The sequence below is a fragment of the Loxodonta africana genome, chromosome 14 (assembly GCF_030014295.1).
Source record: "Loxodonta africana isolate mLoxAfr1 chromosome 14, mLoxAfr1.hap2, whole genome shotgun sequence".
In the NCBI taxonomy this organism is placed as follows: domain Eukaryota; kingdom Metazoa; phylum Chordata; class Mammalia; order Proboscidea; family Elephantidae; genus Loxodonta; species Loxodonta africana.
The window spans coordinates 91,746,403-91,771,933 of NC_087355.1; the positions used below are offsets into that span (position 1 = coordinate 91,746,403).

General features: G+C 57.7%; 3 protein-coding genes across 5 annotated transcripts; 2 read left to right on the plus strand and 1 right to left on the minus strand.

Moving 5' to 3' along the window:
* Positions 1 to 52: 52 nt before the first annotated feature.
* On the plus strand, positions 53 to 13,355 carry WDR97 (WD repeat domain 97). Its single transcript, XM_064268215.1, has 24 exons — positions 53 to 223; positions 416 to 552; positions 720 to 1,348; positions 1,500 to 1,621; positions 1,814 to 2,513; positions 2,594 to 2,736; positions 2,850 to 3,086; positions 3,164 to 3,254; positions 3,466 to 3,598; positions 3,682 to 3,803; positions 4,013 to 4,073; positions 4,299 to 4,448; positions 4,540 to 4,788; positions 4,868 to 4,993; positions 5,090 to 5,170; positions 6,040 to 6,183; positions 6,296 to 6,514; positions 6,596 to 6,781; positions 6,897 to 7,094; positions 7,194 to 7,315; positions 7,391 to 7,580; positions 7,863 to 8,467; positions 8,567 to 8,628; positions 8,737 to 13,355. Exons 1-24 carry the CDS (start codon positions 94 to 96, stop codon positions 8,925 to 8,927), a joined length of 5,028 nt encoding a protein of 1,675 aa, XP_064124285.1. The 5' UTR covers positions 53 to 93; the 3' UTR covers positions 8,928 to 13,355.
* Positions 13,356 to 17,466: 4,111 nt separating this feature from the next.
* On the plus strand, positions 17,467 to 23,724 carry HGH1 (HGH1 homolog). 3 transcript variants are annotated; one of them, XR_010317851.1, is made up of 8 exons: positions 17,467 to 18,121; positions 18,195 to 18,295; positions 18,380 to 18,478; positions 18,640 to 18,731; positions 18,815 to 18,937; positions 19,008 to 19,301; positions 22,414 to 22,524; positions 22,936 to 23,724. XR_010317851.1 is itself a non-coding variant. In XM_064268216.1 (6 exons), exons 1-6 carry the CDS (start codon positions 17,487 to 17,489, stop codon positions 19,185 to 19,187), a joined length of 1,230 nt encoding a protein of 409 aa, XP_064124286.1. In that variant the 5' UTR covers positions 17,467 to 17,486; the 3' UTR covers positions 19,188 to 20,377. The 3 variants fall into 3 exon arrangements, 1 of the variants encoding a protein (XP_064124286.1); XR_010317850.1 differs by having other exon boundaries at positions 22,480 to 22,524; XM_064268216.1 differs by lacking the exons at positions 22,414 to 22,524; positions 22,936 to 23,724 and having other exon boundaries at positions 19,008 to 20,377.
* LOC100671049 (testis-specific serine/threonine-protein kinase 5-like) lies at positions 20,748 to 25,447 on the minus strand. Its single transcript, XM_064267685.1, has 10 exons — positions 25,361 to 25,447; positions 24,370 to 24,443; positions 22,912 to 23,128; positions 22,522 to 22,719; positions 22,283 to 22,473; positions 22,136 to 22,191; positions 21,607 to 21,739; positions 21,418 to 21,533; positions 20,941 to 21,054; positions 20,748 to 20,839 (listed from the first exon to the last, which is right to left on the minus strand). The coding sequence occupies exons 1-10, from the start codon at positions 25,445 to 25,447 to the stop codon at positions 20,748 to 20,750; spliced, it is 1,278 nt and encodes a 425-aa protein (XP_064123755.1).
* Positions 25,448 to 25,531: the final 84 nt, after the last annotated feature.

Here is a 25,531-nt window from a genome sequence, read left to right on the forward strand (position 1 = left end):
CCTGCGGCGTCAGGTATCGTAGCAACAGCCAGTGCGGACACTACCGCTAGGTGCTCCGGAGCTGTTGGGTGGCCTAGAACCTCAGCCTCCGAAATGGAGCCAAGAGTGTTCAACACAGGCAGCCCCTTTCCGGCGGAGGGCGACAACCTGACTGTGGACGTGGGCCTGTATGACACAGACGTCAATGATGCTCCTGACCCGGGACAGCTCAAGGAAAGGAATGGTGAGGGCCGCCTGGCCTGGTCCTGCTCCCAAAGCTGACCTCAGGCGCACCTCCTTTCCCTGAGGAGGTGCCGGCCCTTGGGCAGTCTCCTGACCTGGGGGGCCCCTTAGAGCTGTTCTCCAGGCTGCCCAGGACTTCCAGGGTTGGGGCACGAGGCCATGCAGTGATGGCGTTTCCGCTGTCCACACACAGAGTCATTGTTACCAGAGACAACGCAGTTCCTGCGGAATTTTACCACTAGCCCACAGTGGCTCAACATGACCCCACGGGCCCGTGCCCGTCAGCTGTGGCTACTCCTGCGCACAGGTCTCCACGACATGGTGGAAAAGGTGCGACCTCAAAGTCTCCTCTCCGGCTCCGTCTTTCCCCTAGGGATCCCCAGCATGACCCTGCTTGCCCCGCTGGCTTCTCTTGTGCTCCTCCAGGCAGGAGAGCGCCCTGTCCCCTCCTTGACCCCCTCGAGGGCTGGCTCCCCCCATTGACCCCCGTCCCGCAGGAGAAGAGAGCCGAGCTGCGCGTGGAGCGCTTGACACACGGGCTGGAGCCACTGCGCCGCCTGGACATGGCGGCGGGGCTGCGCTCCGTAGCGCAGGACCCGCTGGGTAGACGCCTGGTGGTGCTGGACGGCGCGGGCAGCCTGCACCTACACAGAGAGGACGGCTGGGTGCGTGAGAAGCTGCCGGCCCCTGCCGAGATCACAGGGCTGGTGGTTGTGCCAGGCCCGCTGGGTGACGTGGGCCGCTTTGTGGGCTGGGGCCCCGTGGGGCTGGCTATACTAGGACCCGACCTCCGCCTGCTGTGGCAGAGCAAGCTGGGGGTGGGCAGGACAGGGAGCCTTGAGCCCACCTGCTGCCTGCCGGTGCCCGACTCCGGGCTTCTGGTTGTGGCCGAGGCGGGCGGCGGCCTGGAGCTCTGGAAGTTCCGCTCGGGCGGTCGCCTCCTGGTGCCGCGCGGGCCTCTCCTGCAGCCTCCGCGGAGCTTCGCGGGCGCTCTCACGCGTCTGGCCCTAGGGGGCGCGCCGCCCTGCCACCTCCCGCGCTGCTTCGCCGCCTATGGCTCTGCGGTGCTCACCTTCGACCTGCACAGCTGGACTCTTGTAGATGTGCGCCGAGACCTGCACAAAACGTGAGAGGCCACCGGGCCGGGGACACAAGGCGGGGGCCGATGGCCAGGCGGTGGGGGCTAGCCGGTGCAGGCAGGACCCAGGCGCTCCCTCTAGGCGTGGGGCCGAGCCGAAGCGGCCCCGCTGAGTTCGCCTGGCCTCCGTCACCCGCAGCACCATCTCGGACTTGACGTACTGCGAGGAGGTGAACGCCATGGTGACAGCTTCCCGGGATAGCACGGTGAAGGTGTGGGAGGCCGACTGGCAGATCCGGACAGTGTTCGTGGGCCACACAGGTGCGCTGCTCGCCACGGTGGCTCTGGAGGCAGCTCTCCCCCCACCTCCGCGCAGCCCTCTGCCTTCAATTAGTACTTGGCTGCCCAGACTTCCCAACGCCTCTGGCTGCGTTTCGCTGCGCTGGCCGCCACCAGGGCTGATCCCTCCACCAGAGACCCTGACGCGCCAGGGCGATGCGCGCTCTCCCACAGGTCCCGTGACGGCTCTGGCCGTGCTTCCGAACACCGCCCTGGTACTGTCGGCCTCACAGGACGGGACCCTGCGCACGTGGGACCTGCAGGCTGTGGCGCAGGTGGGCGAGGTGGCGCTGTGCAGTTGGGGCCGTGACGTGCCGTTGGGGCGTGTGACCAGCCTGCTAGCGCCTGCGAGCCCCGGCTGGCCAGTGCTGTCGCTGAGCCCGGGCAGCGTGGAGCTGTGGCGCGTGCGCGAACTCTACTCGCCGCTGGCGCAGCTGCCCGCCCCGGTGCTCCACCTGCAGGTGGCACCCGCTCTACCCGCTCATCCTCACCCGCCGCTGCCCATACGCCTCCTGTGTGCGTGTGCCGACGGTTCGGTCTGCCTGGTGTCGGCAATCACCGGGCGCACAGTGAGCGCGCTGCTGCTAGGGCCGGAAGACTGTGCCGCCGCGGTGGCCTACTGTCTGCCACGCGAGGCGCTGTGGCTGCTGACGCGAACCGGGCACCTGGTGCGCGCCAACGCGGCGCGGTGCCCCATGCGAGTCCTTCATCGCGTGCGCCCGCCGCCGGCCCCCGCGCCGCGGCCCTGCTGCCTACACCTGTATAGCCACCTCACTGACCCTGGGGGCGCGCGCGACTCCTGGGAGGTCGTGCGCGAGCACGGGGGCGAGCTGCACCGCAGCGACACGGCTTGGGCCCTGAAGGACAAGAACCGGTGGGCGCCGGGGCTGGCAAGGGCCGGGCTGGAGGACAGGGGTCTGGGCCCGCACCAACGCGCTCTACTGCCGCCCGCAGGTACCTACCCGTGGTGGGGCACACGGACGGCGCACTGTCGGTGCTCGAGTGGTGCTCGTCAAGGACTGTCTTCCATACAGAGGCGCATACCCCAGGCCCTGTCACCGCCATCGCGTCCACCTGGAATAGCATCGTGTCTTCGGGTTAGTTCCTCCCCAGCTCCGCCCGGCCACCTGCCCAGGGGAGGAATCCTCCCCCCTCCCCTCCCCCTCCCCCCTCCACCTGCCAGGCCCAGCCCCGCTCCTGCCGCTCACAGGCGGAGACCTGACTGTGAAGATATGGCGCGTCTTCCCCTACGCCGAGGAGAGCCTGAGCCTGCTGCGCACCATCTCCTGCTGCCACCCAGCAGTGGCGCTCTGCGTGCTTGACAAGCGCGTCACGGTGGGCTTCGAGGCCCCTGCAACCGCCACCTATGGCCTTGTGCAGTTAGGCCTGGATGACCACCCGCGCTGTGACCACCGACCCCAGGACGACCCCACGGACCACATCACTGGTGAGGGCACAGGGCGAAGCTGAGGCCCAGGCCTCAGTACTGCTCCGATTTCTTACCCTGACACCACCCCGACCCAGGCCTGTGCTGCTGTCCCACGCTCAAGCTCTACGCGTCCTCCAGCCTGGACTGCACCGTCCGCATCTGGACAGCTGAGAACCGCCTGCTGCGGTGGGCTGGGCCCAAGGGGGCGGGGCTGGTGCCGAGGGAGGAGGGGCTAGTGCCGAGGGAGGCGGGGCACAGGACATCCTATGGCCTCTGGTATTCCTGCCACCAGCAGATCCCAGTAGCTGGGCTGAGGGGAGAGGGCCTTGCCCCTGCTCCTGCCTCAGGTTCCAACCTGTGGAGCAGGGGCTGGACTCTGGCCCTGGGCACCCTCCAGGCTCCTGCAGCTGAATGGCGCCCCCCAGGCCCTGACCTTCTGCAGCAACAGTGGAGACCTGGTGTTGGCACTGGGCTCCCGCCTCTGCCTGGTGTCCCACAGGCTGTACCTCCCCACTTCCTACCTGGTTAAGGTGTGCAGTGAGAACAGGGTGAGGCTGCTCGGGGAGGACAGAGGCCCCTAAGCCAGGGCTCCAGGCTTCTCTCTCTTGCTCAGAAGCTGTGCCAGAAGGCCCCTGAAGTGGTGGATGACCCTCCGCTGCCACTGACCAGCCAGGAGTCGCTGACCTCCGCCCAGCTGCAGAGGCTTGCCAACCTGCATGGAGTAGCCAGTCTCAGGTCTGCTGCAGGCCCACCCAGACATGCTGGAAGCCCCAGGGTTTCTGGAGCCTCAGAGGTCACCGCAGCTTGTTCCATCCCTGGCATCCCCACTGCTGATTATTGTGTCCCATCCTGGGCCTTGCAATCCCAGGGTCCCTGTCCCAGCCCCTGCCTGTCCCACTGGTAATGCTGCCCATCACCCCACTTGTGTACATCTCTGTCTGCAGTTCAGCCTTGTCTTTCATCCATCAGCAAAAGGCAACATCTCCGCAGCCAGTGTTGAAAGAGGTGAGATGGGTCCCTACCACTCCCCAGTCCCTCCCCATTCTTCCCACCACCTCCCTGTCCCTCACCACCCCCACCCCATCCCCTCACCACTACAGTACACCAACTTCCCCTTGTCCAGGCTCGGGCCACACCTTCTTACCCTCTCAGGCCTAGAATCCCTGTGGTTGTCTGGGTAGGACAGGGTAAAGTTCAAGGAAAAAGTGGCTGACCACTGCCCCCATCCAGGACTTCGAAGCCCTAGCTGCCCGGGACCGAGACCTTCAGAGGCTGAGGCTGGGGCTGGTGGTCCCTGCAGTCCGGCCCCCACCGTCCTTGCAGCAGCGCCAGGAAGCTTTTGACAACTACCTGCGTCTGATCTACGGGCCTAGCCTGGTGGTGGGTATGGGGCTCCCCAGGCCCCTCCCTGACCTGGCCCCTCCCTCTGCACTGAGGTCTCTGGTGCCCCCACCTGCTCTCTCCCTCCTAGGGGGTGCAGCCTGGAAGGGCATCCCACCAGTGGAGCTCCATGACCCTCTCCAAGGAGAGAGAGGCCAGCACTCTGCCCACAGCTGCCCCCAGCCTCCAGTGGGCTAGGGTCTGCACAGAAGGACAGACAGTGTCAGCAGTCCAGCCCCCAAAGGACCTGGGGACCCTGCGCCAGCGATTGGCCCGCCCTCCCCGGGTCGCCTTGCCCATCCCACCTGCCTCCCGCAAGGTGCACAGCAGGGCATCGCAGGTGAGGCCTCCCACCCTCCGTACCTCTGCACTGCCCTAGTGACCGCCACCCTGCCCATGCCTCCTCCTCTCACCCCTAGCTGCTGGCCCAGTCCTCACTCAGCTGCAACCTGGGCCTCAGCCTGGACCTGCAGCTGCAGGCAGAGCACCTCCGGGAGGGGGAGCAAGTGTCCCTGGAGCCATCGTCCTCCCATGAGCCGAAAAGGGTGAGGATTCCAGGCAGGCAGGTAGCCCCTGCCTGGGGCAGAGCTGCAGAAGTGCTATGGTCCTTGCTCAGCTCTGAGCCCCCATCCCACCCCCAGATCCCGCTGAAGAGGCACCCCAAGGAGCTTCTCTCTAACCTCAAGGGCTTCTTTCCTGCCACTGTTGAGCCCCTAAACCAGGTGAGAGCCCCTCCTGGTTCTCCCTAGAGGCACCCTACGGGGGGGGGGGCGGGACACCCTTCTTGCCCACCCCAATTGCCCTTTGCTGTGAATCTTTATGTGTAAATCTGACCTGACAGCAAGCCACGCCCACCTGTAGCCTAGAGGTCCATGGTCCAAGCCCCTTCACCCTGCCAGCCAGGTCTGGTGCAGCTGCCCTTCAGGCACAGGCTCCCTGCTGCTCTGGGGGCAGGCTGCCTCCCAGGCCTGAGCCTGGGCTGGGTGATGGGCCCTCCCAGAGGCTCCAACAGCGGGCTGTGCCTGCATACCACCCCTCCCTAGAAAGTGTCAGGTGTGGGTCCACCTGTGGACTCTGTAGTTGACCCTGGGAGACCAGAGTCCCTGCCCTTCAGAGGAGCAAAGCCAAGGGGAGCTGGCCCCTTGCTTTCTACCACCTCCCTACTCTGACCCACCCCGGGTTCCTGGGCAGGCCTCGGCTCCTTCCCATCACCTGCGCAGGTGAGTCATCGGTCTTCCAGCAGTTGCACCTTTTGCCCAAGTCCTCGCTTGCCCCCTCTCCATGCCCTTTCTCACCTATTTCCCCCATGAGCTTTAGACATCTCTCCAGAGCTGGGACCAGAGTCCCGTGGAGGGCATACGGGGTGCTAGGGCTCCCCAGGGGCCAGCGGCTCCCCAGGTCTCCCTCCCTGACGCCTCACTGCGGCCCTCCCTGCTAGTCTGTAAAGGTTTTCTCTGCCCGTGTGTTGGGAGGGCAGGAACGCCCGTCAGCTCTCGGAGACCTGGAGGGCAAAGCCAGGCTCTGCAGAGGGTGGAGTGATCCAGGCCCCCGGGCGCCTCACCCTGCTGCCGCTCTGCCCCGCCCCGTCTAGTTCCGGCGGCAACCCGTCCCCAGGCGCCTCATCTTCCCTGGCTTCCTGCCCAACTCGGTTGTGCTGCAGCACCTGTGGCTGCCAACAGACATGGGTGGCCTCGGAGCCCTCGCCCAACTCTCCCCTGACCTCAACAGACCCAAGGCAAGCGGCAGGGCTTGGGGGGCTGGCTCGCGGGAGGGGGTCAGGCAGGGCTCGCGGCGAGGCCCTGTCCCTGCAGCCTGCGAGCGCCACCTCGCACTGTCTTCTTCCGCAGCCCGGACAGAGCCAGGACGACTTCTGGCTGTCGAGGGGCAGAAGGTATACTGCCACGTGGCACCAAAAGCTCCTCGGCTGGCTAGGGGGGAAGGCCGGGGACGAAGAGGAGGAAGAGGAGGAGGTCGAGGAGCTGGACTGGCTCTCCGCCGCCTTGGGCCCGTGGAGTCCTCGCTCAGAAGAGCCGCTCGAGCCCTCGATGCTGGAGCCGGAGGTTCAGGTACGCTCCCGTGCGGCCGCGGGAGGGCCGGGCTCCACGCCCAGGACAGGCAGGACCTGCAGTGCCCGCCGCCTCACCTAGAGCCCCGCGTACTTGACCTTAAAGCGCCGGGGCTCCCGCTACGCCCACACCTCGGCGGAAGTCTACGCACGCTCCCGGACCCGCCGCTCACCCTGGGAAGAGCACTACGCTCACCTGCCCAGGTTCCTGCGGTACTTCGTCGGCCAGAACTGGTTCAAAAAGCTGTTTCCCATCTTCACCCTGGAGGTGAGACGGAGTCTGGGACGTTTGCGAAGCACAGGTCGGGGAGGGGCGAAGAGCAGCAAACGGAGCGCACCTGGTGCGTGTTTGGGGGCCGGGCTTCAGCACACGGGTTCCGCAGGCATACCCCGAGGTGGGCACGGTGGAGGGCCTGGCCTCGCTGCTCCTGGACCTGCTGGAGGATGCCTCCTGGGGGGACGGTGTGCACATCCTGAACGCGTTGCTGAGGTTGCTGCCTGACACGAGCTGCGACCTCCGCAGCCGCCTTCAGGACATCCTTGTGCGCTTGCTCAACCAGGACCAGCCCCCTAGCCTCCAGGTGTGTCCCCACCCCCTGCACCCCCTGCGCCCCACCGTGCCCCCCGCGCCCCACCGCTTGCCTCCCAGACGGCCCACCCTCCACTCCGCCTGCGCTCAGGACGGAACACAGAAGCAGTTCGTGATGCTGGCGCTGCAGCTGCTCCTGGCCTGCTCCCTGGAGTCCAGGGATGTGGTCCTGGAGCTTCTGTCCTATTTCCTCTACTCACCAGCCAACTGCCAGTGAGTATCACCCCCACCCGCCTCGCCTTCCCACTGCCGCAGGCTTCGGGCTAAGCTGCATGCCTGTCGCCCCAGGCCGGAGCTCAAGAAGCTACTGAGTGCACTGGGCCTTCAGGATCCGCAGGGCTTCCTGTTCAAGGAGATGGTGACCTGGGCCCAGGGCTCAGAACGCGACTCCAAGGCCTTGCTGCGCAATCGCTGCAGCCAGAAGCTGGAGGACATGATCCAGAACCTGCAGGTCTGGCTGGCGGTGAGGGAGGGGCGGGTGAGTCACCTCAAGCCTCTTGCCTTCTTGCCTGAAGCTTTCCTGAAGTCTAGGTCGGAGAGCCAGGCCAGGCCTGCAGGCTCCTGTCCCTCCTGCTTCCCCGATGCATCTCTCGGGATCTCCCTAATGCTCCCCCGCCATCTGCAGCGGAGTCTCGGGCTTGGGGCCAGGACAGCACCAGGCGGGTCGCCCTGTTAGGGGAGGGCCTCTCACTTGGGCCGTGGTTCTGGCAGGGGCTCAAGGAGCAGAGGGCCCTTCCGCTATTGGCTACGTCTCCCACAGATGGAAACCTTGCGGCCATCTGCAACCAGGTTGTCTGTGGAGCAGCCCAACTCTTCTGAGCCTTCGGGGCTGACGCTCCCCAAGGCGACCCTGACGCAGGCCTCGCAGGTCTCAGGGCCGGCATCTCACGTCTTCCGGACGTCCTCGCGCGTCTCCGGGACCTACTCAAATATCTCTTGTGCTCCCTCGCGCGTCTCCGAGACGCCCTCGCTGATGATCTTGTCTTCCGGTCTGGACTTAGCCGCTCAGGAGTGGCAGGCGGAGCCGGTGCAGCTGAGCACCCGACGGACCCGGCGGACACTCTCGGACTCGCTGCAGGCCTTCTGCGTTGTGCCGGAGGCCTGCACGCGCTTCTCAGCGCCCGCGGCGCTGCAAGGCCTGCCACTGCCGCTGCCGCTGGAGCAGACCGACTGGTCGCGCTCGCAGCTGCTGGACCTGGGGTACATCGATATGCTCAACTTCTTCTGCGAGCGGCAGCTGGAGCGGCACCAGAGCTCGCCGCTGGAGGAGGCGGAGCCTGAGCGCCCGAGCTCGCTCGTGCCCGTGCCCGTGCCCGTGCCCGTGCCCGTGCCCAGCACCGTGGTGCCGCAGCCCCTGGATCGCCGGTGCGCGAGGGCGCGCGAGGGTGCAGGCGGGCGGGCGCAGGGAGGGGCGGCACGGGTGCAGGGAGCCAGTGCGCCCTAACCGGCCTCCTCTTCACCCAGGTACCAACCCATACTCCGGCTTCAGGAGTCCAGGGTCCAGATGGCTCGGGTGAACCTGAGTGGTGAGTAGGTAGTGGGGTAGAGAGAGGGCCCTGGATCACCCCAGCCCCACTGGACCCACTAGGTGTGGGTCCCACCCTGTTCAGCCTCATTGTCCCGCCCACCCCCAGGCCGGAAGCCGCGGTGGCCCTGTGTAGGCGGCCCTCTGCGTATGATCAAGCTGCCGCTGCCACGGGTGGAGCTGGAGCCTTTCCCCCCGAATTGGCCCACGCCAGCCCGCCCGCTACCCCCGCTGCTCCTGCAGCCCGCGCTGCGGCGCTACTTTGTGCCAGAAGATGCGGACCCTGACAGCTACAGCTGACCTCGGAGCAGACAGCATGCACCTGGCCAAAGGGCTGGAATAAAGTACAGAGGCCAGCCAGCAAACTAGATGTCACCTTCCTCTTTAGGGGCGTCTGGAGCAGGCAGGGCAGTCTGCAGCTGTGGCCTGAACTCAGCGGGGGCCAGTCACGTGTGGAGGCTGGAGCTGGGGCAGTGGAGCCTGGGGTGTGGTCAGCTTCTGTAGTGGAACAATGTTCCTGGTGGGGTGTAGCCCCCAAGGGCCTACCTGGTGTTCAGCCAGCTTGTATCTGTCCGTTACTGGGTGCCAAGATTTTGGGGGAAGGGCAGACTCTGGAGAAGGTTCTCTGTGCAAGCTTCTCCTGGATGGTTGAGAGTTCGTCTTCCACATCTGTCCCCCAGGCCCCCAGCCCGCCAACTGCACAAAGGCTCTTTCCACAGGGTGAGTGGCTCACCCCAGGGCCAGCCAGGGCCTTCTTTCCTGGAAGGGAGTCAGAATATGCTAGGCCCACCTGACATTAAGAAAAAGGAATTACACATGCTAAAACCAAAAGATGGTCTGCTCCAACTGGTGTCTCATTCTTCAAATTCTAAAAACAACAGGTGCTTTTAAAAATACAAACATGAGAAAGTAGGGAAGAAAATTAAACAGGCCACAAAAAAGAATTCACAAGAGAAAATATCAATTTATTAACACACGCTAATATACAGTTATTTCTTTAAGAAATCTGTTCATCTCAGTATATCACAAAGAGAGTAAGCCACAGAGTGGGAGGAAGATGTAACTGAAAATGGCTCATATCCAGAATATACAAAGAACTACAAATCAACAATAAAATCAGACAACCCAACAGAAAAATGTACAAAAGACTAGAACGGAAATTTCACAAAAGAATTAGTCAAAATAGCCTATGTATATATGTTACGTAAGCAGCTACCGTGAATCAGAATTGACTCAATGGCAGCTTTTTTTTTAATGTACACACATATATGGAAAGTTTCTCAATGTCACTGTAATCAGAAAAAAGCAAACTAAAGCCATGATATATCCCCACGATGTTCACCAGATGGAGTAAGAATTAAAAATCTAACAAAATGTGAGGATGTGGAGACAGAAACACTAGGCTCTGCTGGTGGCAGCGAAACCCCTTGGGAGAACAACTGGGCACTTCCTAGGGAGCTGGACATACACAGTCCCTGTGGCCCAGGGATTCCACTCGAGAGGGGCATGCTCAGGCCTCAGGCTACACAAAAAAACATGTTGGTGGCAGCACTGTTCAAAACAGCGTGAAATTGGGAATGGCCCACATGTATGTCATCCGAGGAACCCATGGATAAATGGGGACAAAAGCACACAATACAGCTGTGGTGATGAAGCAGACAAAGCAGGGCCATTTCCACAATGTGCACGAACCCTAAACCCACGGTCGAGCAAAAGAACCTGCCGTATGATGCCACGCGTGGAGTTTGCTTCGTGTTTTTTAAAGCTGAATTATCCCGAATGCATACTTTGGTGGTATCACTCTAAAGTAGGAAGTGTTTATCTGAAATTCAAGTTTAACTGGGGGTGTCCTGTATTTTTTAGCAGCCTGAGATATAATTCACGTACCATGAAATCCACCCATCTGAGGCGTGCAATTCAGTGGTTTTCGGTACGTTCGACAGTTGTGCAGCCATCACCACCATCTAATTTTAGAATATTTCCATCATCCCAAAAAGAAACCCTGTACCCATTAACAGTCATTCCCCACCCCTCACCGTCCAGGCCTAGGCAACTATTGATCTTTCTGTCTATGGATTTGCCTATTCTGAACGTTTCATGTAAATGGATTTATACAATAGGGGGTCTTTTGTGTCCTGCTGCTTTCACCTTCCATAATGTTTTCGAGGTTTGTCTGCGTTGTAGCACGTATTAGAACTTCATTCATTTTTATGGCTGAATAATATTCCATTGGGGTCCCTGGGAGGCACAAACAGTTAAGCGCTTCACTACTAGCCAAAAGATTGGCAGTTTGAACCCACCCAGAAGTGCCTAGGAAGACAGGCCTAGCAATGTGCTTTCAAAAGATCACAGATTTGAAAACCCTACGAAGCAGCTCTACTCTGCGCTCATGGGGTTAAAATCGACCTACGAAAATAATATTCCATTGTATCCATGTGCCACGTTGTTTATCCATTTATCAGTTGATGGACGCTTGGGTTGTTTCTACTTTTTAGGTATTATGAATACGCAGCCCTGAATGTTTGTGTACAGGTTTTTGTTTGAACACCTGTTTTGAATTCTCTTGGGTGTGTACCTAGGAGTGGAATTGCATGGTCATATGGTTAATTCTATGCTTAACTTTTTGAGGAAACTGTTTTCCACAGTGGCTGTAGCATTTTACATTCCCACCAGCAATTTTTGAGGGTTCCAGTTTCTCTCCATCCTCACCAACACTTTTTATTGTCTGCCTTTTTTATTATACCCATCCTAGCTAGGGTGCTTGGCACCCATGTTTGCTACATCCTACTTTTACAAGTTTTGCAAAACCACAGGGTCATGTGAAAATTTTGCTAGGGCTGCTCTCGGACTTTGGAAGGGACCCATGGAAGTGAGGGCCCTGAAGCTTAAATTTTATTGTTAGTTGCTGTTGTTGTTAGGTGCCGTCAAGTTGGTTCCAACTCACAGCTACCCTATATACAACAAAATAAAACACTGCCCAGTCCTGTGCCATCCTTAGGATTGTTGTTATGCTTGATTCCATTGTGTCATTCCATCTCGTTGAGGGTCTTCCCCTTTTTCACTGACCCTCTACTCTACAGACATGACGTCCTCCAGAGACTGATCCCTCCTGACAACATGTCCAAAGTATGTGAGACATAGTTTCAACATCCTTGCTTCTAAGGAGCATTCTGGTTGTACTTCTTCCAAGACAGGTTTGTTCATTCTTTTGGAAGTCCACGATATATTCAATATTCTTTGCCAGCACCACAATTCAAAGGCATCTAGTCTTCTTCAGTCTTCCTTATTCAGCGTCCAGCTTTTGCATGCATATGGGTGATTGAAGACACCATGGCTTCAGTCAGGCGCACCTTAGTCTTCAGGGTGACATCTTTGCTTTTCAACACTTTAAAGAAATCTTTTGCAGCAGATTTGCCCAATGCAATATGTCATTTGATTTCTTGACTGCTGCTTCCATGGCTGTTGATTGTGGATCCAAGTAAAATGAAATCCTTGACAACTTCAATCTTCACCATTTATCATGATGTTGCTCGATGGTCCACTTGTGAGGATTTTTGTTTTCTTTATGTCGAGGTGTAATCCATACTGAAGGCTGTGGTCTTTGATCTTCATTATTAAGTGCTTCAAGTCTTCTTCACTTTCAGCAAGCAAGGTTGTGTCATCTGCATAGCGCAGGTTCTTAATGAGTCTTCCTCCAATCCTGATGCCCCGTTCTTCTTCATATAGTCCAGCTTCTGCTTATTTGCTCAGCATACAGACTGAATAGGTATGGTGAAGGGCTACAAAGTGACTCACACCTTTCCTGATTTTAAACCAATCAGTATCCCCTTGTTCTGTTCCAGCAACTGCCTCTTGGTCTATGTACAGCTTCCTCATGAGCACAATTAAGTATTCTGGAATTCCCATTCTTCTCAATGTTATCCATAATTTGTTATAATCCAACAGTCAAATGCCTTGGCATAGTCAATAAAATACAGGCAAACATCTTTCAGTGAAGATCCACTGACATCAGCATTGATATCCCTGGTTCCACATCCTCTTCTGAATCTGGCTTGAATTTTGATGTACTGCTGCAACCCTTTTGAATGATCTTCAGCAAAATGTTACTTGTGTGTGGTTTAAACACAAAAGAAAACATTCTTTGATGGTTATAAGGAGGGGGAAGGAGGGAGAGGAGAATTCAGTAAGTAAATAGTAGACAACAATTAGCTTAGGTGAAGGGAAGCACAACACACAATACAGGGAAAGAAGTCAGCAAAACTGGATTAAAGCCAAAGCTAAGAAGTTTCCTCAACACAGCCAAACACTTCAAGGGACAGAGTAGCAGGGGTGAGGGTCTGGGGACCAGGGTTTCTGGGGACATCTGAGTCAATTGACATAGCAAATTTTATTCAGAAACTGTTCTGCATACTACTTTGGTGAGTGGCGTCTGGGGTCTTAAAAGCTAGCGAGTGGCCATCTAAGACACATCAATTGGTCCCAAACCACCTGGAGCAAAGGAGAATGAAAAACACCAAATACACAAGGAAAATATTAGCCCAAGAGACAAAAAGTGCCACATAAGCCAGAGATTCCATCAGCCTGAGACCAGAACTAGATGATGCCTGGCTACCACCCTGACAGGGAACACAAGAGAAAGTCCCTGACGGAGCAGGAGAAAAGTAGGGTGCAGAACTCAAATTCTAGTAAAAAAAAAAAAAAAAGAAAAACCAGACTTAATGGTCTGATTGAGACTGAAGGAACCCCAGAAGAACCCCTGGACTCTGTTAACCCAGAACTAAAACCATTCCCGAAGCCAACTCTTCAAAGATTAGACTGCAGTGTAAGACATAAGATGAAACTTGTGAAGAGTGTGCTTCTTAGTTCAATCAGATATGCGAGACCAAATGGGCAGCTCCTGTCCAGAGGTGAGATGAGAGGGCAGAAAGGGATAGAAGCTGGTTGAATGGACACAGGAAATCCGGGGTGGAAAGGAGAAGTGTGCTGTCACATTATAGGTATAGCAGCTAGAGTCGCATTAACAATAAAAATGTGTGTGTAATTTTGTATGCAAAACTAAAGCTGTAAACCTTCACTTAAAGCTTAATAAAAATAAAATTTATTTGTGTGTGATATTGTTCGATAATTCCCACATTCCAGTGGATTACCTTTCTTTGGAACGGGCAAATATGCATCTCTTCCAGTCAGTTGGCCAGGTATCTGTCTTCCAAATTTCTTGGCATAGACGAGTGATCGCTTCCAGTGCTACATTTGTTCGTTGAAACATTTCAATTGGTATTCCATCAATTCCTGGAGTCTTGTTTTTTGCTAATGCCTTCAGCGGAGCTTGGACTTCTTCCTTCAGTATCATCAGTTCTTGATCATATGCTACCTCCTGAAATGGTTGAACATCCACCAGTTCTTTTTGGTATAGTGACTGTGTATTCTTTCCATCTTTTGTTGCCTCCCTTGATGTTTACTATTTTCCCCAAAGAATCCTTCAATACTGCAACTTGAGGCTTGAACTTTCCGTTCTTCCAGCTTTAGAGATGCTGAGTGTGTTCTCCCCTTTTGGTTTTCTAACTCCAGGTCTTTGCACATTTCATTATAATACTTTGTTTTCTCAAGGTGTTCAGTTCTTTTACTTCATTTCTTTCTTTCGCTTTAGCTACTCAATGTTCAAGAGCAAGTTCCAGAGTCCCTTCTGACATCGATTTTGGCCTTTTCTTTCTTTCTTGTCTTTTTAATGACCTCTTGCTTTCTTTATGTACGATGTCCTTCATATCATTCCGCAACTCAACTGTTCTTTGGTCATTAGTGTTCAATGAGTCAAATCTATTCTTGAGATGGTCTATAAATTCAGGGGGAATATACTCAAGGTAGCACTTTGGCTCTGGTGAACTTGTTCTAATTTTCTTCCACTTCAACTTGAACTTGCATAGGAGCAATTGATGGTTCATTCTACAGTCAGCCCCTGGCTTTGTTGACTGATGATACTCAGCTTTTCCATCATCTCTTTCCACAGAAGTAGTCAATTCGATTCCTGTGTATTCCATCTGGTGAGGTCCACATGTATAGTTGCCATTTATGTTGTTGAAAAAAGGTATTTGCAATGAAGAAGTTGTTAGTCTTGCAAAATTCTATACGCGAACTCTAGCATTGTTTCTATCACCAAGGCCGTAGTTTCCAACTACTATTCCTTCTTTTTTTTTTTTTATTCCTTCTTTACTTCCAACTTTTGCATTCCAATCACCAGTAATTAACCATGCATCTTTTTTTTGATTGGGCATTTAATCAATTTCAGACCGCAGAAGTTCGTAAAAATCTTCAATTTCCTCATGTTTTGAGAAGTAAGCTCTTCCCCAGTCATATTTTGAGTGCCTTCCAACCTGAGAGTCTCATCTCTTGGCATGGTATCAGTGTTCTGCTGCTATTCATAAGGTTATCACTGACCAATTTTTCAGAAGTGGATCACTAGGTCCTTCTTCCCAGCCTCAGTCTGGAAGCTCTGCTGAAACCTGTCCACCACGGGTGACCCCTCTGGTATTTGAAATACCAGCGGCATAGCTTCCAGTAGCACAGCCACACACAAGCCATCACGGTAGAACAAACTGACAGATGTGTGGGGTCCTCTGGATACTGTTATCTTTTTGTGTGTGCGTGGTGAAAATATACACAATACATACCACTTCCACAATTTCTACACGTACAATTCAGTGAAACTGGCTACATTCTGTAAGTTGTACCACCTTTCTCGACAGGTTTTTCCAGACTATTTCACCATCACTGACACAATTTCACTGCCCTCCTAATCTTTTCATTTATCCTTTCAATTGTTGTTGTCAATTTGATCACATATAATTCTTCAAAGCACTGGGTAAACGTGCCACAAAGGACCTCTTTAAAGTGTTGAAGAGCAAAGATGTCACCTTGAAGACTAAGGTGTGCCTGACCCAAGCCATGGGTTTTCAATCCCATCATATGCACGTGAAAGATGGACAATGAGTCAGGAAGACCGAAGAAGAGTTGACGCCTTTGAATTGTGGTGTTGGCGAAGAATATTGAATATACCATGGACTGCCAAAAGAATGAACAAATCTGTCTTGGAAGAAGTGCAGCCAGAATGCTCCTTAGAGGCAAGGATGGCGAGACTGAGTCTTACATACTTTGGACATGTTGTCAGGAGGGATCAGTCCCTGGAGAAGGACATCATGCTTGGCAGAGTACAGGGTCAGCGGAAAGGAGGAAGACCCTCAACGAGGTGGATTGACACAGTGGCTGCAACAATGAGCTCGAGCAGAACAACGATTGTGAGGATGGTGCAGGACTGGGCAGTGTTTCATCCTGTTGTGCATAGGGTCGCTATGAGTCGGAACTGACTGGACAGTACCTAACAACAACAACAACAATTCTTCAAAAGAGTTGGGCACTGTTACCTTGGAGGAGGATAGAAACTGAGCAGTCATGCGGTGGGAGGTGAAGGGGACAGTTTAAGTGCCAACCTTGTGCACAGCTGGAGGAAGAGTTTTCCAGGTAAAGCAGACAGCAAGTGCAAAGGCCCTGAGGCTGGAAAGACCCTGATATACTCTGGGAAGATCCAGACATCCTTTCTATCTTGTTCTCTGTGTCCTGAGGAACCAACCTAGCACCTGGCAGGTGGAAGGTGCCAAAAAAAGGTTGGTTGAGTGAATGAATGCCTTCTTTTGCCCTCCCTCTCCCCTTCCTGAGACCGTGTGTTTCTAGAGGGTGGTTGCTTCACCCACAGTGGTTGACCCAATGGAGGACAGGAAGAACTGAGTGGAGTCCCTCCCAAGTACAGATCTCCAGATGCTGGGGTCATAGTAACCATCTTCTGCTCAGACCATGTAGCCGGGAGGCCCCAGATCTGCTGAGAAAATCCACCAGCAGCAGGGGAAGGTGCTATGGAACTACTGAGAAGCAGGGGTGAAAGAAGGGGAGAGAGCTGTAGAGTAGACAGCCCAGAGATTGAGAGAACTCCTGGATCCAGCAATGCCTGAAGCCAGATACCCCTCTGGACCCCCTGATTATGTGGGTGCATTACTGATTTTCCTTTCTGTGCAAGCCACTTTGAGTTAGGTTTTTGTCACTTACAACCCAAGTCCTGACGAATGCCTCCAAAACAACCCCCTTGTAGATGCCCACAGGCCTGCCCAAAGCTGCCATCTCAGTGCTCACCCTGGGTCCTGTTCTGCCCAGTTCCCTGGTGGTTTGGCACCAAGGTCCTGGTGGTGGGAACAGCTCAGAAAACAAGGGCGGGGCCTTCTTTCCAGGAGGACCTGAAGGCCGCACCCTCATTCAGTCATCCACTGAGATGTGCCGGGGCCTCCGTGTGCCAGACCTGGGCGGGGAGCTGGGGTGCAGACCCTAAGCCTCTCAAACACCTCAGAGGCCACTGGCCAGTAAACCACGGGCCAGGCAAGTGGAGGAAAAACATTGTGACCTGACCTGAGTGGGCACTGAGCTTCCCCCGGCGCATGTGGCGACGTGCCCGGGTCTGGTGTACAGACTAAGGAGGGGGTGCAGGGGAGCTTCTGGACGGACCTTCTAAATTAGGGCAACGAGGTTAGACCTGCAAAACACCACTACGCCCCCGGCGTGATCTGGTGAACCCAGTAACGGTGGCGCGGCAGTCGGGGTCCTCGGACAGCACGGAGCTGCGCCTGAAGTCTACGACTTCCGGCAAGGCGCCGAGTCCCACAATCCTCCGGGCCTCGGCGTCTCCCCGCCCCCTGCGCAGAGCGCGCGGCCTGGGATTGGCCACGGAAACGTCTGCGTCCCTGTGGGCGGGGCCGCGGCTCCCGTGGCGGCTCTGGGAGCTCGCCAGCGGGGTGGCACCCCGGCTCTCCCCGGGCCGGCGGCATGGAGGAGCAGGTGGCGGCCACCCGCGCGCCGGGAGGAGCGGAGGACGGCGGCGCGTCCGCGGGCTCGCCGACCCTGGAGGCTGGCATCGAGGCGGAGGCGGCGGAACTGCTGCCCTTCTTGATGCCCGGGGCGCGAGCAGAACTGCAGGCTGAGGCTGCACGGCACGTGTTGGCGCTGACGGGCTCCGGGCCGGGCCGCGCGCTGCTAGCAGGGCAGGCGGCGCTGTTGCGGGCACTGGCTGAACTGGCGGCAGCTCCGGTCCCGGCTCCGGCCTGCGATGCCTCTCGCGCGCTGGTGAACCTGGCGGCCGACCCGGGACTGCATGAACTGCTGTTGGCGGCCGACCCCGGCCTGCCTGCCCGCCTGCTGGGCCGCGCGTTGGATCCACAGTGGCCCTGGGCGGACGAGGCGGCCGCTGCGCTGTCCAACCTCAGCCGCGAGCCGGCGCCGTGTGCTGCTGTAATGGCGGTGCTGGAAGCCGCGGAGCCGGGGGAGCCAGTCCTGGAGCGCTTGGTGCGCGCGCTGTGCACGCCCGGCTACAATGCCCGTGCGCCCTTGCATTACCTGGGGCCCCTGCTTTCCAACCTCTGCCAGCGGCCGGCGGCGCGTGCCTTTTTACTGGACCCAGACAGGTGAAGATCTGGGCGGCCGACGGGTGGGTGCTTGGAAGTGAGCCGGCCGGCACTGATAGGCGCCTCTCTCCAGGTGCATGATTCAGCGGCTGCTGCCTTTTACCCATTACCCAGATTCCTCCGTGCGCAGGGGCGGAGTGGTGGCGACGCTAAGGAACTGCTGCTTGGAGCACCGTGAGTGGTGCTGGGGCGTTGCCGGGGGTAGGGACTGGACTTCGCGGGTGCCCTAGATAGCGCTCATCCTTGCTTTTCCCCCAGGACACCACGAGTGGTTGCTCGGTTCCGAGGTGGACATTCTCCCGTTCTTGTTACTTCCACTGGCTGGGCCTGAGGACTTCTCCGAGGAGGAGATGGAGCGTGAGTGGCTTGAGTGGAGCCTCAGGGTGGGCCCGGTAGAGAGGCGGTGGCCAGGCGTAAAGTTCTAATGACTCCTTCCAGCAGCGAGTTCTGAGACCACGGGTGGGCGTAAAAGGCAGGGCCCAGCCTAGGGACCCAGCGCTTCTCACACCTGCCCCTAGGGTTGCCTATCGACCTGCAGTACCTGCCTCCTGACAAGCAGCGAGAACCTGATGTCAACATCCGCAAGATGCTTATTGAGGCCATCATGCTGGTGAGCCAGGGTCCTGCTACGATAATACCATCCCCCACCCACATGCACACTCTGATTTCTGGGTGATCCCTACTCCTTCCTAGCTGACAGCCACAGCGACAGGTCGGCAGCAGGTGCGGGACCAGGGCGCCTATCTGGTCCTTAGAGAGCTGCACAGCTGGGAGCCAGAGCCTGCCGTTCGGGTGACCTGTGAGAAGCTCATCCAGGTGGGCACAGCACTGGGTGGGAGGCAGTGTCCACACTAGCCAGCTGCTCACCTATTTCCCCTGCTGGCAGGTGCTTATTGGGGATGAGCCAGAACGTGGCATGGAAAATCTGCTGGAGGTGCAGGTGCCCGAGGATGTGGAATGGCAGCTGCAGCAGCTGGACCGCCAGGAGCAGGAGCAGTGTGAGCAGGAGCGGGAGGCGCAGCAGCTGGCACCAGAGCAACCGCGGGAGAGGCCTGTTCCCCGCTGAGGCCTCTGCAGCCTCCACCACCTCCAGGCCCACCTTCGCTCCCCACAGGCCTCTCTGGACCCCTGAATGGAAGGCTGTGTCCTGCTAAAAGGTGGAGCTACATTTAGACTCCAGGTGCGAGCTGAGGACTCCAGTAATGGCGAGTGTCCAGTAAACATTAGGGCAGCTGAGGGCACCTCCCCATCCTGTGCCCTGTGGCCACCAGCAGGAGGTGCAGGTCATCAGAAGAGCACCGGGCTCTCATCTGCTTCCACATGGGATGGGGGTAATGGGGGGATGGCCAGCGGAGCCACTGGACAGAAAAATATTCAAGCCCTGAGGGGCCAGCTGGAGCCTCCCATGTTGAGGGCACCGCAGGGGCCTGGATGGAAGCAGTACCCCATCCTGTCATCCCCACCCCAAGTTCATCCTGGGCCCCCAGGCTCTGCCTGCCTGACACCCAGCCTCAGAGTGGGCCTTTAGTGACTTTCCTGCTGTTCCAGGCCCACCTGGATCCTGTCCTACGTCTGCTTGGGGCTGTGTGCCCTTCCACACCTGCACTGGCTCCCCACTAGCCTGTGCCTAAAGTGTTTACTGCTGCTGCTTCCTTCTGTGACTTCCACCTCCCCTTCGGATCTGTGCCCAGGGCCCTGCCCTTAGCTCTGCCAGCTCCCAAGTCCTCCCGTGTCTAAGCCTGTTGGCCTGGCTCCCTCCCTCTCCCCTCTTCTAGGCCCTCTCCCTGGTCAGCTCCCTTGAGCCTTAGCTGCTCTTCAAGACATTCTAGACCCTCTTCCCAGAGCCCTTTGCTTACCTCTGCTGAGGCTTTCTAATATGCCTATGGTCCTACCCTCTGCCCAAGCCTGTCCCCTTGGATCCCACTATGGGCTCCATTCGAATCCCCAGTTCTCCAGCTGCTGAGGCCCCAGGCTGCTGTAGTGGCCCTCCTCCCATTCTGCTATCTTCCTGAGCCAGACATCAATGCCACCTGCACGTGACCCCTAAGATTTGTCCTTTCCTCACCAATGGGCCCCCAGGGACCCCGTACTGTGGTACCAGCATGTAGCTTGTCTTCCCTGCTGACCATGACTGGGGCCTCCCTAACGCCCCCACTGCAAATCCTTAATCTCAAAGCTGGCCAGCAGAACTGGGCACCAGAGAGCTCCCTCCATGTCCCCCACGTATAGCTCTCCCATTAAAGCTCTGGCACTCTAGGCTGGTGTGGTCTGTGGTCTGTTTTCCCCCATGGGGAGCCCCAAGGGTCTGTGATACCCTAAGGCCACCAGCATGGAGGTATCCACACTCTGGGCTCTGACAGAATAAATACTTTATCTGGCCCCGTCCTGCCCTGCCCGACCCCTCCTGACCCCTCAGTTAGCCAGGTAATTCCTTGGCCCTTTGGGGATTGCAGACACAGAGCACAGTGATAGCAGCTGCCTGGAAGTTCAGACAGCCCCTGAGCTCGAGTCCCAGCCTGGCGGAAGCTGTCCCTGGCCTCAGGTGGGCCTCCGGTGGCCTGGGCACCCCGAAGACAGGCTCCAGGCCAGGGGTGCGCTCATGGGGGGTGCTGGGCCACGGGGGGCACTACAGCTGCAGGGGTGGCCCTGGGGGTTCGGAGTCCGTGCAGGGCTCCGCAACATCTGCAGCCACCAGGAACTTGCATTCCATCTGATTCTCTGCAGCGGGTGGCAGCAGGGTTAGGCGGGGTGCAGAGGGCTAGGCCGGCCACCTGCCGGGTCCCCACTGCCCGGCCAGCACCTGGTGTGGTGCCCAGCACGTTGCAGAAAAACATGTGTGGCAGGCAGCATCCAGCGGTGCGCGGCCACCTGCTGCAGGTCGAGGCGCGCGTGTGGGTGCGGCTGGAGCAGGCCACGGATCAGATCCTGGCACTCTCTGGATGAGGGTCACGCCTGCACCCAGCTGCCACGCCCATCACCACCAACAGTGCGGGCAGCTTTGAGGGGTCATCCCAGGTGCCAGAACAGCCTGTGGGCCAGCCCCGGTGGGGACACTAAGGCACACAGAGGTGGGCGATTGTCCTATGAGGCTAGCTTGGGTTTGAGCTTAGTGGGGCTAAGAGTCATCAGGCCCTTCTTCCCCAGACCACCTTCCCCATCTCCAGGTGCTGTGCAGGGGGTGCTGAGTCCCCTCCACCCTACCCAGCAAGGTGAGCCTTCTGCAGCCCAGGCCACTCCTGCTGTCCACCTTCCAGGTGTGAGCTGGATTTTGGGTGGGGCACAGGTGGTGGTCTCACCTGGGGACAGGCCGGGTTGAAAGGTGGGGCCATGGCGAATCAGATGCAGCATGCAGTGGGGTTGGCGCTCCTTGAAGGGCAGCTTCCCAGTCACCATGGCGTAGAGGATGATGCCTCTGGGGGCACAGGCTCCTCAGGCCGCGTCCCCTACCCAGGGTCTGGCCATGGGGGTGCCCTGGGGGTACTCACAGGCTCCACAGGTCCACCTGTTCACCACTGTACTTCTTGCTCATGAGGATCTCTGGGGCCGTGTAGGCCACTGAACCGCAGAAGGTGCTTAGCAGCGTGTTCTTCGATCCAGTACAGCTGGCAAAGCCGAAGTCTGGGGAGGGAGGTGCAAGAGGAGGGTGAGGGAGGGGCAGGGTGTAGAGAGAGGGGCTCAGGAGGCTGTTTTGGTCCAGAAGGATAGTGGGGGGATGTGGAGTGTTTGGGTGGCAACAGGACTGGCTGGGGCAAGGGGTAGCTGGTCTGGGGGCGGGGGTAGGGCTGGCAAGTGAGGCTGGGCTAGAGTTGAGGGTGGGGGGTAGGCCTCCTGGGAGGGTTGATGACCAGGATCAGGCCAGGAGCAAAAGTGTGGCCCTGTTCAGGGTTGAAAGTAGGGGCTGGGCCAGGTTGAGGTTAGGGCCTGGTCAGGTGACAGTGAGCTATGGACCTCCTGCAGAGCTGGAAAGCTGCGTGAAAGGTGGGCGTCAGGTGGAGGCTGAGAGCGCCCACTCACCTGTCAGCTTTAGGAGGCCTCGATCATCCAGCAGGATGTTCTCACACTTTAGGTCCCTGCATGGGGAAGGGGAGGTGGGGCTGGGCCTGGTGCTTGGTGGCCTCGCCATGTGGGCGGGCAGGCGGGCAGGCTGGGCAGCACCCTCACCGGTGCACAATGCCTGCACTGTGGCAGTGTACCATGGCGCTGACCAGCTGCCAGAACAGTCTGCGGGCCTCCTCCTCCTCCAGCCCCAGGCAGCAGCGGAGGTCTGACACGGTGTTGATGTGCTCCAGCAGGTCCCCACGGGCTACCAGTTCCAGCACCAGGTAGGAGCGCTGATTGTTCTGGTATGTCTCCTACAGCTGGACCTGCCGGACCCCCGCCCTCTTCCATCACCTCAGGACAAGGTCAGCTGGACACAGGTTGCGGGGGAAGGAGGGCCAGGGCTGGGCGGGGCAGCAGATGTGGGGTGGGGGGGTGCGGGCTGTCTTGGGGCATCTCAGGTGCTTGTAGGTGGCATTGAGAGATGAGATCTCACGGGGCAAGAACTTTCGGGAGAACTCCATGGGGGCCTTAGCCATGGAGACAATCTTGATGGCCACCTGTGAGGGGAGGGGGCCGTGGGAGGGGCCAGGCTGCCATCCCCCACAACAGGGAGGAAGCAGGACTGGGGAAGGAGTGGGGTAAGATGAAGGAGCACCAGAAGTGCCTGAGTGAGTTTGAGAAGGGTGGCCTGGGCCAGGCCAGGCACTGTCCCTGCCCTGCAGAGCCCATGGGGGGTTGGGTGGCCTCACGATGGTGTGACGCTTGCCTTGCAGGTCAGAGGACAGCTTGAGGTTGTGCTGTATCCGCTCATGGGTGGCACAGGCCAGGTAGACCTTGGAGAAGGTGCCAGAGCCGATCTGCTTGAGGGAGAGCAGGTAGCCCTTGTCCCGGCACTCCCGCATCTGCTCCATGAAGGCCCGCTGGTCCAGCCTGTGCCTGCTGCTGCCCTTCATGGGGGGCAGGGACCTGTAGTGGGGTGTGGAGGTCCAACTCACCACAGGACCATGGCAGGGGTTGGCAGGGCCATGGCTGAGACCACACTTCTACCGGAGGGGCAGCAGGCAGCAGGGGCCGTGTGGGGCTTGTGCTCCTTTCGAGGCAGTAGCCAAGGCTCTGGAGACTCCGGGGCTGGGCAGGTGCTGGGCAGGGACTGAGCAGGGATGAGGGCGCAGGGCAGGAGGTTTAACACAGCGGGGGCTGGCACAGGGGAGGGTGGCTCTGAGAAAGCTGGGGCAGGTTCTAGAATGGGGGGTTCTAGAGCTGCTCCTGCATTGTGCTCTCAGAGTGGTTCCTCCTGCCCCAGGACCTGCCGCCCTGAACACATCACGCTGGGTGCCCTGCCATCTGTGGGGTGAGAACCCACTTCAAGGGTAGGACCCCAGTGCAGCCTCAGTGGCTTGCCACAAAGGCCCTCAAAGAACCCGGGGTGGGGGGAGGGGAGGAAAGGAAGAAGGGTAGAGCTTTTTCCTTAAACTTCCCAACTCGAACGGCATGAGGAAAAAGAGAAAATTACCTGCACCAGCAGCCCTTTTAAGCAGACCCTCTCCCATTGAGAAAGTGCCATGGCATCAGGGGCGGGGGGTGGGGTGGGTGGGTGGGGACTGTAATAGAGGCTGAGCTGGGAGAGGGCATGGGGAGGGGGGCTTCTGGTTCTCCCTCTGCTGGGGCCTGGAAGCTTCTGGTCCAGGTCAAGGCCCTGCTGTAGGAAGCCTTCCCTGCTAGGCTGGCAGCCCCGAACTCTCCATGGTACTTGATCACACTCCCCCATGGCAAGCAAGAACCCCAGGCCTGGGCCCACCTCAAAGACCCCAGCCCTGGGAGAGAGACGCCAACCAACACCACTTCTCCCTCTCCTGGCCCCCAGAGTTCTCTGTGAGCAGCGTTACCACTAGGAGTAGCAGCAGCATTTACAGAGCACCTGTTGTATGCAGGCATCCTTCTGAGCAGTTCAGTTAGCTGTAGCTGCCCCCACAGCATGCTGCTTCCTGCTGGCAGAACACACCTGGTGTACCTGCCTGTGCCACGTAGCTTCTATCCAGGATCTCACATCCAAACACCACTTGAGATACCCATTCTCTGGTCTGAGTCGGAAGGCACAGTGGCTGTGGGCCTGGAAGGCAGGAGCCACCTGGTAGGTGTGGCTCCCTGGAGTGTCCCACAAGAGTCTGGCCCTCAGGAGGATCTCCATGAGTGCCTGTGGGACTAACCTGCCCTGCACTGCAGTCGGGATGGGTGTGGGCGTACCCACTTCAGCAAAGGCCACAGCAGTGGCAGGCTTCAACTGTTGGACCATCAGCTTTTTGAGAGCAAGGCTTCTGTCTGATATTCCCTTGGTCACCTGAGGAGTGTGGCTCCTGGCCAAAACCCTAACTGTGACCTTTCTGGTTTGACTACAGGAATTACAAGGCTGTGTTTGGCAGGCCTCCGGGGAATGCTGCCTTCCCCAAGCAGACTTGGTGGGTGGCCGGTGCCCTACATCTCTGGAGGGAGTTGCAGCCAAGGACTCAGGGCCCCTGCTGGCTACACATGCTCTTTCCCATATCTATACTCCTAGCCCAGGCCCCTTCATTTGGGGTCTTCAGCTTCAGCAGAGACCTTCCTCAAGCTCCTCTGTTGAAACTCCTATATGGGGGGGGGGGGTAGGGAACTTTGAAAACACTTTTCCCCACTCTAACTCAGTACTTTTCCATGCCTACCCTCCCTCCCCCAGGAGAAGTCTTTTGTTCAAAGCTCCCAGGGCAGGAAGATGAGGGGAGGGGGTGGACTTGATGCTTTCTTCTGGGTTACTCCCTTGCTTATACTTTCACAGTAAGTTATTAAAAGCTTGGCTGTTTCTTCCATTTTGGCTCATTATCTTAATTAGCTCCTCCAACACCTGGCAGCTCAGCACCTTGATCTCACCTACAGCACTTGTCTAGCAAATTGCCTGGAATTTAGAAAAGATACTGACCTGGAAGTTAGGAACAGAGAGCCCACTGCAGATATTTCAAGCAGAAGGTATTTGATATGGGGATGAGTTACTCCTGTGTTAGAAGCGCTGGAGAAACATGGACAACGTGAGGTTAGTCTAACACACAGCCATCTCCAGAGCTGGGGCAGCAAAAGGGAACTCGTGTGACCCCAGGCAGGGGTGGTGGTGCCGCAGAGTGCTGCTGTTGAGCCTGGGGGCTGTGAACACCAGCCACGTCCTCCTCTCACCTTTCCGGCTCCCACCAGTGCCAGCAGCCAACTGGACACTGGTGAGTGTTGAGCTGAGAGGCAGCAGGCAGGACCCAGGCTAGTCATCGGCTCTTGTCCGCCTTCCTTCTGAAAGCCATTGCTATTCTTTTTCTCTTCACCCTAGTTCATCTGTCCATCCATCGAAATGCA

Coding starts and splice junctions, on each gene's coding strand:
- WDR97 (XM_064268215.1), top strand. CDS start 94: ATGGAGCCAAGAGTGTTCAACACAGGCAGCCCCTTTCCGGCGGAGGGC. Junction 8,468..8,566: donor CCGCAGCCCCTGGATCGCCG/GTGCGCGAGGGC, acceptor CTCTTCACCCAG/GTACCAACCCATACTCCGGC. Junction 8,629..8,736: donor GGCTCGGGTGAACCTGAGTG/GTGAGTAGGTAG, acceptor GCCCACCCCCAG/GCCGGAAGCCGCGGTGGCCC.
- HGH1 (XM_064268216.1), top strand. CDS start 17,487: ATGGAGGAGCAGGTGGCGGCCACCCGCGCGCCGGGAGGAGCGGAGGAC. Junction 18,122..18,194: donor TTTTTACTGGACCCAGACAG/GTGAAGATCTGG, acceptor GCCTCTCTCCAG/GTGCATGATTCAGCGGCTGC. Junction 18,479..18,639: donor CTCCGAGGAGGAGATGGAGC/GTGAGTGGCTTG, acceptor ACCTGCCCCTAG/GGTTGCCTATCGACCTGCAG.
- LOC100671049 (XM_064267685.1), bottom strand. CDS start 25,447: ATGACTAGCCTGGGTCCTGCCTGCTGCCTCTCAGCTCAACACTCACCA. Junction 22,474..22,521: donor ACCTGTGTCCAGCTGACCTT/GTCCTGAGGTGA, acceptor GTCCAGCTGTAG/GAGACATACCAGAACAATCA. Junction 21,055..21,417: donor TCAACCCGGCCTGTCCCCAG/GTGAGACCACCA, acceptor CCTCATCCAGAG/AGTGCCAGGATCTGATCCGT.